Below are 18197 nucleotides of genomic sequence, written 5' to 3' on the forward strand. Positions count from 1 at the left end.
ACTGTGATTCCACTCAAGTTTTGCTCCTATGACGTTACACATGACGGTCAGATTTATTACTTTTTTTTTATCCGCTGATGCAGAAAGTCTAATAAGCTCATCGCATTTTCATATATACTGGAATTTCCCTTTTTGGTGTCAGTATTCCACCCATGTTGGGGGGCACACACCAGTGTACTCCTAGTATCCCAAGCCCTGATGAATGGGGAACTTTGCCTCAGGAAGTGCATCTGATATAAATTAAGCATGCAAATAATACAGAATGAGATTTCCATTCATACCGGATTGGTTAAGGCCCAGTTTAACAACGAGTGCTTTCACTGCTGGTCAAAACTGTGCTGCTGTTGGCAGAAGACAAAAGATGGAAGGCATGCTAAGGGGCAGTGAGAGAGAAGGAAAGCAGTAGAGGTGAGAGGACGCATTTAAATGTAGAGACTATGAGTGGTAAAGACAGAGTGCTGGCTAGTATCATAGAGTGAAGGAAGACTGGACACATATATCCTGGTATGCATTGTCTTGGTGAAAAATTCAAGAAACACCTGGATGAGAGCACAAGTTGCTCTAAAACCTGTATGTACTTATATTATAGGGTACATATGGAGACAACAGAGACAAGACATAAGTTTGCAGGGAAAACATATAAAGACAGACAACCATTCAAACCTACAGCCAATTTAGAATTACCAAACAACCTAACCCATGTGTTTGGACTGGAGAAGGAAGTTGCTAACCACTACACCACGGACTATTTGTTTTTAAAAAAATACTTAAATAAAATGCAGACAATAATGCATTCTTAAGCATGATACTATTCCAAACTGCAGATTTATAGACATATTTTCATTAAATGTGGTGCGTGAACAGACTGCTGATTCTACTGTTTGCTCAATCATTCGCTAGATTAATGAATTTTTTAACCAACCAATCAGCGAAAAATGCATTAACCTTTTTGTGCTTTTTTATATTATTATTATTATATTATTTACATATTTTTTATTTATAGACTATAGAACATTTAAAAAACAGAAGCTAACTCAAAGTGCTTTAGAGACAGACACATTTAAATTATAAGTCTCCAAAAAACAAAGAAAATAAAAGCAGAGGGGTGAGTTTTGTTCTGTTAATTACTGTAGAAAGAAAAATCATAGTGATTTAGTGATCATTAAAAGAAGAAAAAAAATGCAAATTGATTATTATTCTTTTCATAACTGCTCTATCCTATATAAGTGGCCTTTATAGTAACGGCAATACTTGCCCTGTATTTGCTTGGTATCAGACTAATACCCGATTTTGAAGTATCGCACGGCACTAGCTGTTACATGTTGACGGGGCTGGATTATATGACGAGTGTGCTCGGAACCATCGATTTGAGCCACCCGGAACAAAAACGTCGTCGGACCAAGCTTTTTTCTTTCCCCCCATTTTTAAGTCGCGTTGGTTTTAGTCATTGTCATGAATAACAAGTGACGTTTTTAACGTGTCTGACGAAGAAAGGAGAAGTAGTAGAAAAGAAAGGACACCCCCCTATATTTATAGCTAATTTCTGATTGTGTGCGATCGAGTGCAGTGGATGAACAGGATGGAAAATGATATTTCAGAAGGGAAATCTACTAACTCTTCAGGTAAGTTTTCCTAGCATCACTGTAAAGAGTTGGTTTTTAGTCAGACAGTCTGAATAACAAGCTGCTTATGTGGCATTTTAACGGAGGAGATATTTCACAAACGCTGATGAGTAGTAATAAAACATTGGGGATTTAGTGTCGAATAAAAATAGCACAGTTATGAGTAACACTGCCTGCATTTTCTTGAATAGGCACTTTATGCAAATACGTGCAACATCTAACATAGGCACTGTCTACAAATGAATTTGGTATTAGTTGTAGTACCGAATTCAATTAAAGTGAACGCTTTCATTTAAAGTGGTCTCTGCTTCCGTTCTTGATGCCAGGGATTCCATAACATGTTGGAGATGTTTGTCGTGGGTTCTTTTGACTTAATCTAAATGCACTGTGGTGGAAATTTTGCAACAAACTTATAAACGGTTACAATGGACCATGTACCAGCTTTCATAGGAAGAGAGGCAGTCTACACCTTGGGCAGGTTTCCAATCTATTGCAGGGCTAACACAGAGAGATGGACAAGCAATCACGCTCAAATTCACACCTATGGCCAGTTTACTGTAGAATCACCAGTTAACCTAACTTGGATGCCTTTGGACTGTGGGAGGAAGCAGACGTATCAGGAGAGAGCCAACACAACCATGGGGAGAACATAGAAAGGCCCCAACTGGCTGGTTGATTTGAACCCCCGACCTTCTTGCTGTGAGGCTGCGATGCTACCATCTGTCATGAGCATTATAAATACTTGCATTCTTAAATGTGACACTCTGACCAAAACTCATTTGATCATAAAGTAATAGTAGACTACAGTATGTTGTATTTTTCAATTGTGAGTAGATTTCAAACAGATGTATAGATTTGATTTAATGTTGTATGGTAAATGATAAATGGCCTGTATTTGTATAGCGCTTTACTAGTCCCTAAGGACCCCAAAGCGCTTTACACATCCAGTCATCCACCCATTCACACACTCATTCACACACAGGTGATGGCAAGCTACAATGTAGCCACAGCCACCCTGGGGTGCACTGACAGAGGCGAGGTATGTCAACAGTTCATTACTGGCCAGCCTACTGAGTACTACAGATGTCTGTGTATTGTGCAGGCAACGGGTAGAACATGCCTCAACTGACCAGTGGATTCCTTCTTGCTATTAGGCGATGGGGCTAAACACCACCATATATATATGAGTTTATTAAATATGTATATGCGACTGCTTCGCTATGAAAGGATCAAGGAACACAAAGCAAAAGAGCAAAACAATATTTTGGCCCTGCAGTTTAGTAAATCCCATGTTCATGAAACTCATTGTCAGAAAATTTGCACAATAAACCAGGAACTAGTTTATGGGCCAAATGACATATTTTAGTTTAGTAGTAGTAGTAATAATAATAATAATAACAACAATATTAGTCAAAACAGTCAGTTTTAATGAGTTATTCATTTACAAAACAGACGATGAGCAGCATTTGGAGCAAGGTCACCACTAAACAATATACAAACAATTGGACAGCTGTGTTAAGCCAAGTATTTGTGTCTGGGTTTAAGTTATGGTTCATTTTATGGATATTGATAATAAAACATTTATCCCCGATGTTAAAATGACCCACTTCTGTTCACATTCAGGTGCAACACTCTCCCTCACTGCCCTGCGCCTCCTGGTCCCACCACTTCGGTTGGTCTCCGCAGCCGTCTGGCAGACCATCCAGCAAAAAGTTATAGCTGATTACGGGATGCTTGAGGAGTTTGTGTCTATGGTTACAGACATTCTTCCAGAGCTGCTCACCAGCCGCCAGCGGACTGAACTCAGCCTGGGCCTCAGAGCACGGGTGAGTTTATCAGCATCTGCAAATGAAGTCATTGTAGATTTGATGGATTTGTACTTTTTTGCCTTCGTCATAATTGTCTTTTACGTCGATAAGAGCTTTGCACGCCTTTTGTTCTCTTATTCTTTGGCAACCAGCTTCACGAGGACTGGAGCATTTCCAACATCCAACAGTTGGCTGCTTTTCCATCCTTCTGTGCTCTGACACAGAATGTCAGTTGGTTCTAGGTCATTTGATTGGGTGGCCATCACCACTCCTCCTACATCCTTCCTTTTGGGAACCACACACTAAGATACCATCTGTTCACCTTCTCTGTGTCTCAGAAGACATTGTATCCACAGTCAACATTGTCACACTTGGATTATGCAGTCCAAAATCCAGATTTCCACTAATCTAATGTCCAATTAGATCCAATTTTTTCAGGCATTCTGCCGCAAACACAGCCATGTTTCTACTTCTCAAACCTTTAATATTTAAGTAGATAACTCTAATATGGTTGTAGAATTAATCTACTTCCTAGCTTCCTGTAATTAAATGATCAAAAAGCATAAGAAAATCTAGCACTCCCTAAATCACCACCTGAAGATGTGTCTGCATATACCAGTCACAAAGCGCCACGCATTGTGAAGTTTCCTGAATACACTTGACTAAGGGCATTTAGATCAAGTGATGTTACCCAAGAACCATTACAATAAGTGTAGAGTGCAGAGCAGTGTCTGGATCTCAAAGAATTCACCCATTGCAGTATGGTGAATACAGAGGCCAAGAAAAACCGTGGTTGACAATGTGAATCGTTCAACATCAACGTGAATGTCCATAAAATCGTGCCTGTACAGAGTGCCGGCGTATCCATCAAGCTCACAAAACACGCAGTGAAATCACCAACACGGTAGCATTCCATTTGGTAAAAGACAATGGGCTGATATTTATATAGCACTTGTGCAGATAACAAACAAAGTCTTAAATTCGTGCACACACGTATGCTTCAGTGTAGGCATCAGAGGCAACTTGGCTTCATGCTTTGGTGATGCAAAGATTTACACATTAGCGGGAAAGTCCCCTCAATCTGAATGTGAAAGTAGCGTCTACGTGACAGTGCTGTAGAACAGTTTTGTCTACAGTCAATGAATAGTTGTGATTAATAACTGTGATGATCTTAACATTGAGAATATTAATAATTAATTAGTTGTGCCGTTCAGCAATTAAGCCACTAAGGTGAAATACTATACCAAGCATGACTAGAAACTTCCACACAAAACCAAAACAAAGTTTGGCTGATCCCCTCTGGACTTATTTCAGTGTTGGTGCTTTTTTTACATTTCCACGTGGAAGTCTCATTTCTGCTCTGGATCTTCCCTGATCTGTCTAACCCGTTTTCTTTTATGGAAAATGGTTGAAAAGACAAAAGTGAGTGGGACAGGTTGTGCTACCTGTTTGTATTGCTGATAAAAGCCGTGCATGCTGGCAAACAATGCAGGTTACTGTTGAATAATCCTTTCTCAGGTCTCTCAGGACCTTACAGTCTCATTTATGATGATTTAGGTTGCCCAACACCTTGAAAATTGAAATAGTGATCGTTCATGTCACTCTATTAAACATCAGTTTCTTTGCGCTCTCAGCTGATCCTGGAGTTATACCAGCGTGAAGCTCCTGCTGACTTTGAGATCATCCAGCCACACTTGGACAGGATGCAAGTGCTCATCAATGCATGGCTAGTGGAGGTGATTTCATTGGTTTTTGTTTTCTGTTATCGTGACAGTATAATTTAGATTCCCAAAACAGCTTATTATCATTATTAATTGTTATTATTATGAATTATGCAGGCTGGTGGTACTAATGTAGAACTGCCACAATCAAACTTTGTGGATCTTGTAAAGAACTTGCAGAATGATGCTGAAGAAAGAGAGCACTTCTTTCAGGTCTGTATTTGTTTTTTCACTGCTTTTTTGCATCCTAGATAATAATACCATATAAGTGTTATTATTTTATTATCAAAGCTGGAGTACTTTCATTTTCAAGTAGTAGTAGTGGTAAAGTAGTCTAGTATGTGTAAAGGTGTATTTTTGAGTTTACTAAAAGCGCCAGGTGCAGTGATATTTCTGTATGTTTTGGACGTTCATGGTGTGCTTTCTTGTTTGTGCTTCTCAGAATGTTTTCCCTGTAGAGTTTGGTCCTGCATATGATGAAACACTTCACACTTTGATGTGCCTGTTTTTATCCAGATTTGAAAAGATTCTTCATCTTCAGTCATTCCAGCAGGTACACAAAAGTGCTACTCAACATTACCCAATTATATTTTAAGCTAGATTAACAAATGTTAACGCCGCTCTTTCTTTTTCATTTTCAAAAGGTTGCCTCCATGTTTGGTGAAGCTTCTTCTGCTCTCAAGGACTGCATGCAGTTGGTGTCTCAGTGTGAAGAGCTCAAAACTCTGCTGCAGTATCAAAAACACCTTAGCCAACTAGATCATATAGGTAAGTAGTTACAGATTTTCTACTCTTAGCTCCGTATCCCTGATTTAGCCATCTCAGGCACATGGCTCTGGCTGTGAGCGCTAAAGGCCCCGCCCACTTGCAGTTTGCAAGGACAGCTAATCGGAGGAAAGTTACCCTAAAGGTCTGTTGAGTAGCTAAAACAACTTGTTTCAGATAGCAGATTCACTGCGAGGCTGAAACAAAGGACCAGTATAAGACAAATAAGGATTATTTTGAACTGTGAACCATGCAAAGCTACTCTAGTAGAGTCTGACGTTAAAAATGTGGAGCTGATTTTTAATCGGTCCACTTTAATGATGTGTATTTGGCTTGTGGGATTGCTGCTTTGTGGTCAAAAAAATAAATCCAATGTTCTCAGATTAGTATGACGTGTGCAATAATGTAATAATGAATGGCACTTGGGTGTTGAGCTCTGTTCTTGTTCACTGTTATATGACACCTTTTTTTGTCTTTTCAGATAGTTCTCTGGACGGTGAGTGGATCATTTCAGCTCTAAACCTTCCCTGTGTAGAAAAAACAGAAACGCTTAAAACACAAGCAAAGGGCAGCATTTTGGATGAATTGTTATTTTCATCAGATTTGGAAAAGGAATCACTGGCTCCAGAACAGCAGACGTGTGAGACCAATGATGGTAAAAGTGATTGGACTCCTGAGCACAATGGAACACAGTTGCCTTTAGGAGATTCAACAAAACATGCCGAAAATGTAAATCTTCAAAGTCAGACAGATGGTTCTTGTTGCCTAATCAAAGAGTGCCACGTTCGTCTAAGAAGACTTGACCTGCCACTGTCTTTACAGTCTCGACCTGTGAGATCAAACAGAGGCCTAAGAATGAAAAAGATTCTCCAAGAGGTGAAAGGGCAACTTTGTGGAGAGGCCCTACCTGCTGACAAATCTATTTCCACGAAAGCAAAACAGTTCGAGAGGGTTTCTCAAATGCTGTCAGACAATGAGGATTCAGGCAAAGACTCCTCATACATGGCTCCCATCAGTACTTGCAGTGAAGATGACTCCTGGTCTTACTACTCGGATAAGGACTCTAGTCATAACACTGTTAGTAGAAGTCCCAGTGTAACTGATTCATGGTCTCACTACTCAGACGATGAGTCTTCAATTGTGAGTCCTGTTAACAGTTTCCCTGAAAGTGGTTCAGTTTGTAGCAGCTCAGATGAGGACCCTTCGTTCCTGGGTCCTAAAGATGTGTCAGATTCTAGCAGAAATCGGGGCACTGCTGGCATAAAGCATAGCTCTACCAAACACACTCGTTTAATCCAGTGCTTTATCTGCAAAGAGCATGTCAACACAAACCTGAGAACTCACATGAAAACCCACTTTCCCACCAATGACTACGCGTGCCCTCGATGCGATAGCAGGTTTAAACTCCTATCCTCTCTGAAGAAGCACTTGAATAAGACTTGTTATGAATATGCTCAGCAGCATGTAGATCCAGGGAATCCAGATGAAGTCAAGAATCTTTACAAATGTGACATATGCCAAGAGGCGTTCAAGTACAAAGTTGCTCTGCAAAAGCATACGCTGACCCACAACGAGCTCTACTGCAACGTATGCAGAAAGGTCCTTCGAGATGCTGCAACGCTGGCAAGGCACAAAGTTTCACACACTCCATTTCAGTGCAACCGCTGCGACAAGTCTTTCAGTCTTTTCAAGCCCTTACTCAAACATTACGAAAACATCCATAAAGTCAGCAGACCATTCAAATGCAGCCATTGCCCCAAAACTCTCCCCAGGCTGCGATTTTTAATCATACATGAATGGCACCACACAGGCCACCTGCCGTTCCGGTGTTCTCATTGCAGCCTGAGATTCAAATGTGATTCTGAGCTCATGTACCACGAGAGGGTCCACACCAGAGAGAAACCCTATCTGTGTGCAGAGTGCGGCAAGACGTTCGCCCAAAAGTCCAACATGTTGCGCCACCTGCACTTCATCCACAGCGAGTCTCGAAATGAGAAGAAGCACTCTTGCTCTCAGTGCGAGAAGTCCTTTAAAGAGAAAGGAGCGCTGAAAAAGCACCAGAGGAGCAAACACTTACACGAGTTGTTCCGTAATCCATGTCCGACCTGCGGGAAGATGCTTTCGGCATCAACGATGAAAAGGCATAAATTAATCCACACTGGAGAAAGACCTTTCAAATGCACTGTGCCTGAATGCGAAAAGTACTACAGATCAACCTCGGAGGTTAAGAAACACATTCTCATGCACCATACCACAGAAAGGCCGTATAAATGTGACATCTGTGGAAAGGGGTTTGTAAAAATGTGGTATCTCAATGTACATGCTCGAATACATTCGGGAGAAAAACCATTTGTTTGCCATATCTGCGGCAAGGCCTTCCTAAAGGCCTACAGCATGTTCAGGCACAAAAGACTTCTACATACATTTGTTACACATTAACTACGTGACACAGGAATGCTTGATTGGTTAAGGAAAGTAGCTTCTTGGTGTGAATGCGCATTGAATCTGAATTCTGTCTAATGGGCAGCAAGGAGCAGATGTTGCAAAAGCTGGCAAAATAATTCCCTATTTACTATTTAAAGTATGTATGTTTTCATTTGAACCACTTGTCTACCAAGAGTGAGCGATGACAGAGGTCACTGCCACAGGAAACCAACCAACTGGACAAAAAAGAGAGAGAGAGAAAGAATCAAAACATGTCCAGCTAACTTTGTAACCACTTTGAGAACCCTCCAAATGCTTGTTCAGGGGTAAAGTTAGCAGTACGTTTTAGGTTATTGTTAGGCACTTAGATGCTTAAACCTCAGGTAAAAAAGTGTGTGAATACACTGATGCCAGTGAATTACCTCACAAAGATACCTAGACAAATGTCTGCTTTGTGCTACACAGAAAGAGGAGCACACAGATTCAAATAGTCTACGATGAAACTGAAAAAGTAGTGGTTCCAGCATGTAAAATACTTACAGTCCCACAGTTAAATGTACTATCTCTGTGTGGGGCACAGGCTGCGGTGACTGTTGTCTAAGTCAGCAGCTGACAGTACAATGAAAAAAACAAACAAACAAACACTGTAAACACAATAAAAATGCAGGACACATACTGGAGGTGAACGAGTTCAGCTCGGTGTATAAAGATCTTTGTCTTCTCCCAACTTCAATTCATATGAAGAATTACCATATTTGTTTCATGTGTACTTTGTATTTAGCAGTGTAATTTTTTTTAACTATTTAGTTTGTTTGATTTTACATCATATGTTTTGTTCTTTTTCATGTTGTGTATAATGTGTTTTAGGCACAAAGCAGAAAAGTGAGCAGCATTCAGCTTCTTCTGTGGATCATTTTCATCTGTTTTTTTATCAAAAAATTAAAATGGTGAAGCTTTCACTTAAAATAGTGATCTTTCATTTTGTGGGGCTTTGCTCATGTTTTTGGGTTTTTTTGTATTTGAAAATTGGTAAACCCCAAGATTACAATAAACTACTTAAATGTACATGCGAAAATGATTGCATGATTTTTTATTAAGAGGAAGAAACTCTTTAGTGTAGAAATAAAAGAAGGAAGGAAAGACAACGGTACAAAGTGTTATAGTGAAGAGCAAGTTGATAATAATGTGCTTGCCTCTTCTTCTTTCAGCTAATATTAGGATCAGGGCAGGCTTGGGTCATTTTTCTTTCTATTTTCTAAACTCTTAACACGATGTTTAGACAGTGTGTATATTGAGGACTTAATCAGATAACTATAAAAAACTAAGTATCCCTTTCAATTAGCCTCATCTTTTTTTGAATCTTTTCATTGAGCCATCATTTTTCACTAATTTAGACATCCATAATGCATTTAATTTAGTACACATAAAATAATGTGAATTCTATGCTTCTTCGGTAGGTAAAAAGGGAGGAAAGGCTAAGGTGTCAGACCATATGGAGTAATCCAAATTTGAAACCTTTGGTCCAAACTGTCATTAATTTGTAAAAGTCAGGAGAGAGGTACAACAGTTAATGTCTAATGCCCTCTGTCCTGGTTAGGGTTGGCATTGCACCCAGTAGCGTTGGAGATCTTGATAAAATTGATGGAATTCTAAATGCAGAAAACTACTGTCAGATCACTGTCACAAATACACACACACACTACACATGGACACTCTGAGTCATGGATTTGCATTCCTAGACCCCTGATCCCATTATTGAAGATGTGGGATCACCTTTACAGAGAACAGAAGAAAACGCAGCTAGCATCCAAAGAAGAGCTTTGGAATGTTCTTCAAGAAGCCTGGAGAACCATTCCTGAAGACTACTAAAAGAAATTAGTGGAAAGCTTGCTTAGTTCACGCTTTGTTAAGGAATTAAACATGGCCATACCAAAGTTGCTCCTGCACCTATTTCGCAATTTTATTAGCCATACAGAAACAAAGGGGAGTGGAGATCGAAAGGCCAAAAGCACAGTAAAATAAAATGTAAAAAAAAAACGCGATGCGGAACGAATAACAGGACTATTTCCCGTTGTCGGACAGTTATTGTAGATGGAACGAAAGGCAACAGTTGACGCACAAAGATCAGTTGTGTGACTTCGCTTTCTGGCTTCCAACCCATTTAAAACCGTTACTTTGACTTCGGTCACAGTATTACATGTTCTCTGACTGTAATGTAACTGCAGACAGCTCGCAGCATGGACGGAGGTGTCTCCGAGTTACCTGGTGAGTTTAAATGCTTGTATACAATTTTGTTTGGCTAGGCCGCAATCTAGCCCGCGCGCGGGAATAGCATTGCTAAATCCGTAGCGGTCGTTATTATTATATTATTATTTTACTAAAGAGTTGTGTCTAAAAAAATACAAACTGCTTCTACTTTTTACTAGCCTGGAAACACGTTGCTGGACTTAATTCTTTAACTCAGCGTTTGTGAGTATTAGTTATCCATAGTGCTTAGATAATGCTAGGCTAGGCTAGGAAAAGTCATTGACAGCAATTCACTCGTTGAAGTGAATCCGCCTGTTTTGAGTAAATCTCTGATTCATGTATTTGCTTTGGGGGTTTTGGGTGGGAGGGGAAGGGGATATGCAAACATATTAGCAACGTATGCAAGCAGTTATACTGTTAAACATTCAAATTGATATGTAACAGTGGTTCAATAGTAGATTACGGAAATGAAAGTAGCAGGCACATCCGCTTTATCCGGAGCTCGGCATTTAAGCGTTTTGTTGTTGCTTTTGTTTTTGTTTGTGTTTTTCTGTGAAGAATAACTCCGCTTTAATGTTACGTGAGACCTTAGTTTTGTTATCGGTAATAATGGCCATTCGAGCCAAAATAAAACATTTTATTTTAATCCTGCTGGTAACTTCGTGATGGGATTTTTTTGTGTGAAAAACTTCACAAAATTTTGATTTGGTATACTATGCATGAATCTCCTTTCTCTTTTGGAACCAATATAAAGACGGTGACTAAATAAAGGGAATTTAGTTTGTGGTCATCACTCCATTGACAACTTAAATGGGAAAGTCTGTGTTGTTGGCCTGTCTTCACTCTCACTGCGTATTGCCTTTCAAGCACTTTTTTTTTAAAAATGCCTTTTTCCTTGCAGGCCCCTCTCTTCCCCTCTCTGCTCTGCGGCTCCTGGTCTCACCATTTCGGCTGGTTTCTGCAGCCATCTGGCAGACTGTGGAGCAGAAGGTTGTGTCAGACTATGGGCTGCTTGAGGAGTTTGTGTTTATGGTCACAGAAATTGTTCCTCAGCTTCTCTCTACGAGGCAGCGCGCTGAACTCGTCTTGGGACTCAGAGCACGAGTGAGTTGGCAGAATCTAGGTGCTCCGCATGGCGCTCCAGCATGTTACTAATACATGTATTTTGTCACTTGTTTGTTTAGCAGCTTAACATACATTTTAATTACATACTCCTTGGGTGACAGTAGGTGGGTTAGTGTGTTGTTTGAAGCTGAAGACTCATCTGATCAACAATTGTGGCTTTTAAACAGAAAAAAGCCTTTGATGTATGCAGTAGGGCTGAATGATAAATTGGGTTTTAATTTTAATTGCAGCAGTTACTATAAACAATTCTTCTTCTTAGTTTGTTTAATCCAAACCTCAAAAGGCGGAACCCACTAAGTTGAGAAAGAATGATAGTTATCCTTTAGAGAGATTAATGGTTGCCTGCAGCTGCCTTTGTCGTTATCTTAAAGCTGTCACAGTCTTTGTTTTGACTCACTCACTGAGAGTATGGCTGTGTCCCAATTAAGAGACCGCACGCTTGAAGTACGTGCACTACGTACGGTGCGTACTGTAAGTACGAGAAGTGCGGAAGTGAGAGGCTTGTGAAATGGGACGGTCTAGCCTTCGTCGTGCTGTTCAGGTTGCCTAGCAACCATGATACTAACCGCAAGAAACATTACATACAGCATTGTGTGACATAAATGAAGGAGAAACAATGTTTTGTTGGTCATTCATTTTTGTCATGACATCACTTTGATTAGTTGAGTATCTGAGGCTGAGACCACGGGACTGTAAAACATGATTGTTTGGCTTCATTTCTGTACTGAACAGTCATTTCAAGATTAGTTAGTAAATAACAAATATATATATATATATATACACACACACATATACATGCATGCATGCATGTAAAGTTATTTATTTCATATTCTGTATAGTTTTTCATATTTATATCCTGTACATAGCTTGTACTCACTACAGCCTGTACATACTTATAGTTATAGAATATTCACAACATACTTCATACCGTGTACATTATAACATAATAGACCCATTTCTGTAATATACTTGCATATCTATATTATTGCTAATATATATTGTAATATATCTATATCACTAAGCACTTCTGGATGGATGCAAACTGCATTTCGTTGCCCTGTACCTGTGCATGTGCAATGACAATAAAGTTGAATTCTATTCTATTCTATTCTAAATAAAAGAAGAAGTTGAATGTTAAACATGAAGCATTTCCTGAGATTCATTATAGAACACAGAGTGAATGGAATGCATCTTTTCTCTTAACTGTTCGCTTATTAATGGTGATTGCAGTTGATCCTGGAGCTGTGTCGTTCTGATGACACTGCGGACCTGCAGGTTATTCAACCACATCTCGACCGGATGCAGAAGCTCAGATCACTGTGGAGCGTGGAGGTGGGTGAAAACCTTTTTTTGTGTCTGTGACGTTTAGTATTCCTCGTTAAAATCTGAAGTTCCACGATGACCTCTTCTGTTTTAAATTCTTTACTTGTAGAATGCTGAACCGGTGTCAGACTCTCATTTCATGGGCCTAGTCCAAAATCTGCTGAGAGATCCCGAAGAGAGAAGAAATTTCTTCATTGTGAGTTAAAACTGAATACGGAGACAATGTGATTGATTGGTGGCAGGTCCTTGTTAATATGATCCCTTTTGAGGAAAAAATAAAATAAAATTGTACGTTTGTATTTGTTGCTTTGAGCAAATGGTTTTTGTAATTTGGCTCTATATAAATAAAACTGAATTGTGTTGTAGGATGTTTTCCCTGGAGACTTTGGTCCCACATATGACAAAGCAATCCAGACATTGATGTGGTTGTTTCTGTCAAGACTGGAAAAGCTTCTTCCAACCAAAACTCTCCAACAGGTAAATGTAATGTCTTATATTGAGCAAAGAGCATTTCTCCTTGTAGTATTAGTTTTTTTTAGCATTGTTAGTTGTTTTTGTTACCTTTTTTGTGATCTCTTGCATTCAGTTTGCAGCTCTGAGTAGTGAAAGGCTGTACACATACAATTCAACTCATTTGCAAAAATACTTCATTTTACTTTAATTTATTTGTTATAATAGGTCTATCATCACACAGACAAAGTCCATCTTCACTGTCTGTCATGGCTGCTGGTGATGGTACTTTTCCTTCTCTTGCTATGCAGCCTCAGGGAGCTTAGAGAAGTGACTTTACAAACAGTTCTCAATCTGTTCCAGGGTTATGTTAGACTGACCCTCCAGCTTATAGTAGGTCTACAGAGCAAAACAAGAATATGAACAAAAAAATAAGAATTGTGTCAAAAGTTTAGAAACTGCAGAGCTTTTGACTCTTATGATTGTTATTTTACTTAAGCCTTTGTTTCATCAGATTGCCTCTCTGCTCAACGACACCTCATCTGTTCTGAATGAATGCATTGGGGCTTTCTCTCAGCCTCAGGAGCTCAAAGTCTTGCTTGACAATCAAAAAGATCTCACCCAATTAGAGGACATTGGTGAGTTGAATATTTTAAAACATGGGATCAGTTCTCAACATGTTGTTTTGTTTTTTTCCCCAGAATCTGTTTTATTCATTCATGATTCTTGTTCCTTTCAGAGTCTTTCATCGTTGACAGTGGCATTTTGTCTGCCCTGTGTCTCCCTCCTGTGGAAAGAGTTGTGATTGTCAATGAGCAAACTGAAACGGATGCAGAGAGCAGTCTCGTGTATACTGTCTGCACAGAGATGGAAGTGGAATCTGAGAACAAAGAGGTGTATGTGGAGGGAACTGGGAACTCTGAGGAGTGTGTGCAACCTGAGTGGTTTGGCCTCACTGGTGAGGTAAAACCAGAAATTGATGCAGTGGTAGTTATGGATACTGTGGAAGGCACTGAGGCCAGCGAAAGCGAAATGGCAGAGGACCGCAATGACAACCAATCAGGAACACTGATCATCGGCGAGGATGGCCAGGTGACTGTGCTGGATGGTGTGGAGAAGAAGCCAAACAGACGTGGGAGAAAAAAGAAACGTCCTGTAGATGAAGACTTTGAAGCGGAAAGTGCAGTGGCGGGCAAAAAAGAAACACCAGAAAGTGACACACTGTTAGAAAGATCAGTGCGTAAGAACAGAGGGCTCAAGATGAAACGGTACTTATCACAGTGGAGGAAATCTGGGAAGACACCGGGCTCCAGTACGACCAGCAGTGGACCCAAAAAGTTTGCCGGGCCCCAAGGTCCAGCCAAAAGCAACGACTTGGATGAGAGAACCTGTAAAGTCTGCAGCAAGGTGGTGAGTCATGCCAAGTTCTTGCAGCGACACATGAGTCAGCACTCCGAGGAGCTGCCCATTACATGTCCTTCATGCAAGAAGCTTTACAAGAGCTTACGTTCCTTGCAGCAGCACAGATGTGCAAGCATGACAAAGGCAAAGGCTGTTAGGAAAGCCAAGGAGCAAGACACCCCAGCAGACGAAGGCGAACAGTCATCAAGCGGGGTTCCTTGCGACGACACAAATGAAGAGCAGCCAGTTGACAATACCACCCAGGATCCTGATTACTCTCCCCCTGCAGAGAGGGCTTCCAAAGAACCAGGGCAGAAGAGCCCTGAAGAACAGAAGAGTGTGTTAGAGGGTCCATTCTACTGTCCTCACTGCAGTGTCGAGTTCAAGTGCAAACAAACATTTAGGTTCCATTTAAGAAACATTTGCTACAATGAGCAGCAGGTTGATCCTGAGAAGCCTGATGATGTTAAGCATTGTTTCAGGTGTGATGAATGCGACAAGGCGTTCAGATACAAATCAACTTTGGATTCCCACAAACAGACTCACAACCCGCTCTACTGTGAGGTGTGTATGAAACTGGTACGTGACTCAGAAGCATTGGCCATGCACAAAGAATCCCACACACCTTTTCAGTGTAACCGCTGTGAGGAGAACTTCCCAGTGTTCAAGGCCCTTCATAAGCACTACATCGACGTCCACAACCCCACCGAGCCATTTACCTGCTCCCACTGTCAGACTACATTTGCCAGTTTGAAGCGTTTCATTAGACACGAGTGGAAGCACACGGGTTACCAACCATTTCAGTGCTCCCATTGTAGTAAAAGATTCCGTTCATACTCTGACCTTGTGGAGCACCAGAAAAAACACACTAAGGCATACCCATTCCTGTGCTGGGAGTGCGGCAAGAAATTCCGGCATGGCATCACGCTGACGAGACATGTGGAGCGTGTGCATCACTCTGGCGAACCCGTGACTGAAAAACCTACGCCAATCTTTACCTGCCCTCAGTGCGGGAAGACGTTCACTTCAAGAAGGTGCCTCCTGAAGCACGACAATTTTCATCACAAAGGGCTGCGCTTCCCGTGTGAGCACTGTGGGAAGGGCTTCTTTGGCAAGGACGCGTTGGTGAGGCACACTTTGATACACACAGGCGAAAGGCCTTTCAAGTGCGACGACTGCGACAAGTCATTTAGATCTGCAGCAGAATTAAAGATACACAGGAGATACCACACTGGAGAAAGGCCATTTAAGTGCAACATCTGTGAAAAGGGCTTTGTTCAATCTTGCTTTCTTACTTTACACATGCGAACCCACACTGGAGAACGGCCATATGTTTGTGCAGTGTGCAATAAGGGGTTTTCAAGCCTGCATGGCTTAAAACGACACAGGAGACTTGTTCATGCATAGATCATTGTGACATAATACATATTTCCAAAAGGATTTTTAGCATAACCAGCCCATGTTGAAGGATGTTGGTGTTAGGTGTAGACCAGAACTTTGCAAAGAGTGAAGAGCTGATGATTTGACCTATCACTGAAAGGACACCTTTGTTGATGCTGACGAAGAGATGGACTAAGTTTTCCAGTTGAAGGACATTTTCTGTAAACTATCAGCCTTATTGTTCTTCCTATGGCTGGCACAGCTTTGGATTGCTAGAATGTGTGTAATTGCGTTGTGCATTATGAAAATGCATTATGAAAATGTAACTTGTATTTTTTACAGAGACATTTGTTGTTCTACATAAGATTTGTATGTATAAATGGGATGACCCTTAAAGGTCCCATATTATATTTCTTTTGTTGCCTCTTTATTCCTGGTTTTGAGCTCTGCTTTAGCAAGTGCAGCTTTAAGATGAATTAGAAATGCAGTTGCCTATGCACGTTTCAGGGGAAGGAAACACAGACACCCACACCCAATCACTGTTTATTTGTTAACTCTTTCTTTCTTTTCTCACATTTTCTAATATTCTGCTATCGCTGTTTTCCCCCACATAGCTGTGACCTGTGTTTGTTCAAACCAAACTGATATTCGGATTAGCGACTCACCATGCTAATGTGATTTTTTTTTTTTTTTTTTTCACCCCTCCTCATTTTGTAGTGGTGACATGCGAACAGAATATAAAAGTAAGCCAGTGAGTGTTTAGGTATCACACAGGGTTAGGTTACTAGGTTATTTGGAGGCTTACTTGTCACACAACCCTCACACAACATCACATCACACAACACAGCTTTTCGTTTACAGCTGTTTAACATATTAAAACAAACACAAAAGTCACACAAAATAACCTCTGGCGGCTGCGATATAGATCAGGAGTTTGCATTCTTTGAGGAAAAATTACTGTTTGTCAGCAGTCTTGTGGCTTTTGACTGAGAGCACAAATTTTTTTCAGTTCTTTGTCAGTAGGGGCTGTCAAACAAGTAGTCTTCATTAAAATTGAAATGGGTCTCTTTGTTGGGTTAGTCCATGTTGATATTCCTGTTTGGATCACCAACCTGGAACTGTGCTGACAGCCTATGGTTTAGTACATCAGACGACCTAATGCTAGAAGACTAGGCTACAATGACTGCTGTGAAAATCATGCAGTGAACATCAGAGCATCTACATCAACCTACATTTACAATGTAGGCAACATTCTGTCCTTTCACTAACTTTGAAATAAACTGGCTACTGGAAAAAATTCTTATAGCTTGTAAAGCTAAGAGGTTGTGAGATTGCTAGACAAATAGCAGTAGTTACATTTTCACAGCTTTGATTTTACACCTCCATGATTATAAAAATGTTTCCACTGAAAGTGGGTTTCATGGGACCTTTGATTATGTTTTTCTGTAATAAATTGAACCTTTGATTCCAAGTGTCAGTTATTTAACACAAGTAATTTCAATATCATATCATCTAGTAATACGATGGGGTTTTCCCCCCATCGTATTACTAGATGGCCAAAGATGCAGGTGAATCCCAGTCAGGAACACCCAACTTCAGAGTCTTAACAATGTTACATTAACTTCACTGTCTGCTGCATCTTTTCAGTTAGTTCATTTCTGATGTATAAAATGCAAATTGTAAGTTGTTTTGCCCCAAATCCAGCAAACAACCGGTCCATGTGGTTAAAAACACCAGTGCAGCTATCTGGCCAGTCAGTCCGTAATGCTGGTGACTTGTTCATCTTTGTTGTATAGCAATAACACGGTGGATTGTGATGGATCGGTGGTTTCTCGTAAACGTAGGAGAGTTTTTATTAGAATGTTATGAATTTTACAAGTGACTGCATTGTAAACCACAAAAGTTTTATAAGCACAGTTTGAGATAAACTT

General features: G+C 40.4%; 2 protein-coding genes across 3 annotated transcripts; both read left to right on the plus strand.

Moving 5' to 3' along the window:
- Window positions 1-1390: 1390 nt before the first annotated feature.
- LOC146663044 (uncharacterized) lies at window positions 1391-9422 on the plus strand. Of its 2 annotated transcripts, XM_085415640.1 has the most exons (7): window positions 1391-1622; window positions 3246-3448; window positions 5065-5166; window positions 5269-5364; window positions 5594-5704; window positions 5796-5919; window positions 6398-9422. In XM_085415640.1, the coding sequence occupies exons 1-7, from the start codon at window positions 1571-1573 to the stop codon at window positions 8353-8355; spliced, it is 2646 nt and encodes an 881-aa protein (XP_085271766.1). In that variant the 5' UTR covers window positions 1391-1570; the 3' UTR covers window positions 8356-9422. The 2 variants fall into 2 exon arrangements, with proteins under 2 accessions (XP_085271766.1, XP_085271767.1); XM_085415641.1 differs by lacking the exons at window positions 1391-1622; window positions 3246-3448 and having other exon boundaries at window positions 5668-5704.
- Window positions 9423-10409: 987 nt separating this feature from the next.
- On the plus strand, window positions 10410-16676 carry LOC146663045 (uncharacterized). Its single transcript, XM_085415639.1, has 7 exons — window positions 10410-10605; window positions 11489-11691; window positions 12943-13044; window positions 13145-13231; window positions 13402-13512; window positions 14000-14123; window positions 14225-16676. Exons 1-7 carry the CDS (start codon window positions 10578-10580, stop codon window positions 16291-16293), a joined length of 2724 nt encoding a protein of 907 aa, XP_085271765.1. The 5' UTR covers window positions 10410-10577; the 3' UTR covers window positions 16294-16676.
- The last annotated feature ends 1521 nt before the right edge of the window (window positions 16677-18197 follow it).

Source organism: Rhamphochromis longiceps, linkage group LG8 (genome assembly GCF_057381845.1).
Source record: "Rhamphochromis longiceps isolate RC_006_pf linkage group LG8, R_longiceps_female_GT1.1, whole genome shotgun sequence".
NCBI lineage: Eukaryota > Metazoa > Chordata > Actinopteri > Cichliformes > Cichlidae > Rhamphochromis > Rhamphochromis longiceps.

What these genes read in the sequence shown, in the direction of transcription:
- LOC146663044 (XM_085415640.1), top strand. Translation starts at nt 1,571, where the DNA reads ATGAACAGGATGGAAAATGATATTTCAGAAGGGAAATCTACTAACTCT. An exon ending in GAAATCTACTAACTCTTCAG is followed by an intron (nt 1,623 to 3,245) that starts GTAAGTTTTCCT and finishes GTTCACATTCAG; the next exon opens with GTGCAACACTCTCCCTCACT. An exon ending in TAGCCAACTAGATCATATAG is followed by an intron (nt 5,920 to 6,397) that starts GTAAGTAGTTAC and finishes TTGTCTTTTCAG; the next exon opens with ATAGTTCTCTGGACGGTGAG.
- LOC146663045 (XM_085415639.1), top strand. Translation starts at nt 10,578, where the DNA reads ATGGACGGAGGTGTCTCCGAGTTACCTG. An exon ending in AGGTGTCTCCGAGTTACCTG is followed by an intron (nt 10,606 to 11,488) that starts GTGAGTTTAAAT and finishes TTTTCCTTGCAG; the next exon opens with GCCCCTCTCTTCCCCTCTCT. An exon ending in TCTTGGGACTCAGAGCACGA is followed by an intron (nt 11,692 to 12,942) that starts GTGAGTTGGCAG and finishes TGGTGATTGCAG; the next exon opens with TTGATCCTGGAGCTGTGTCG.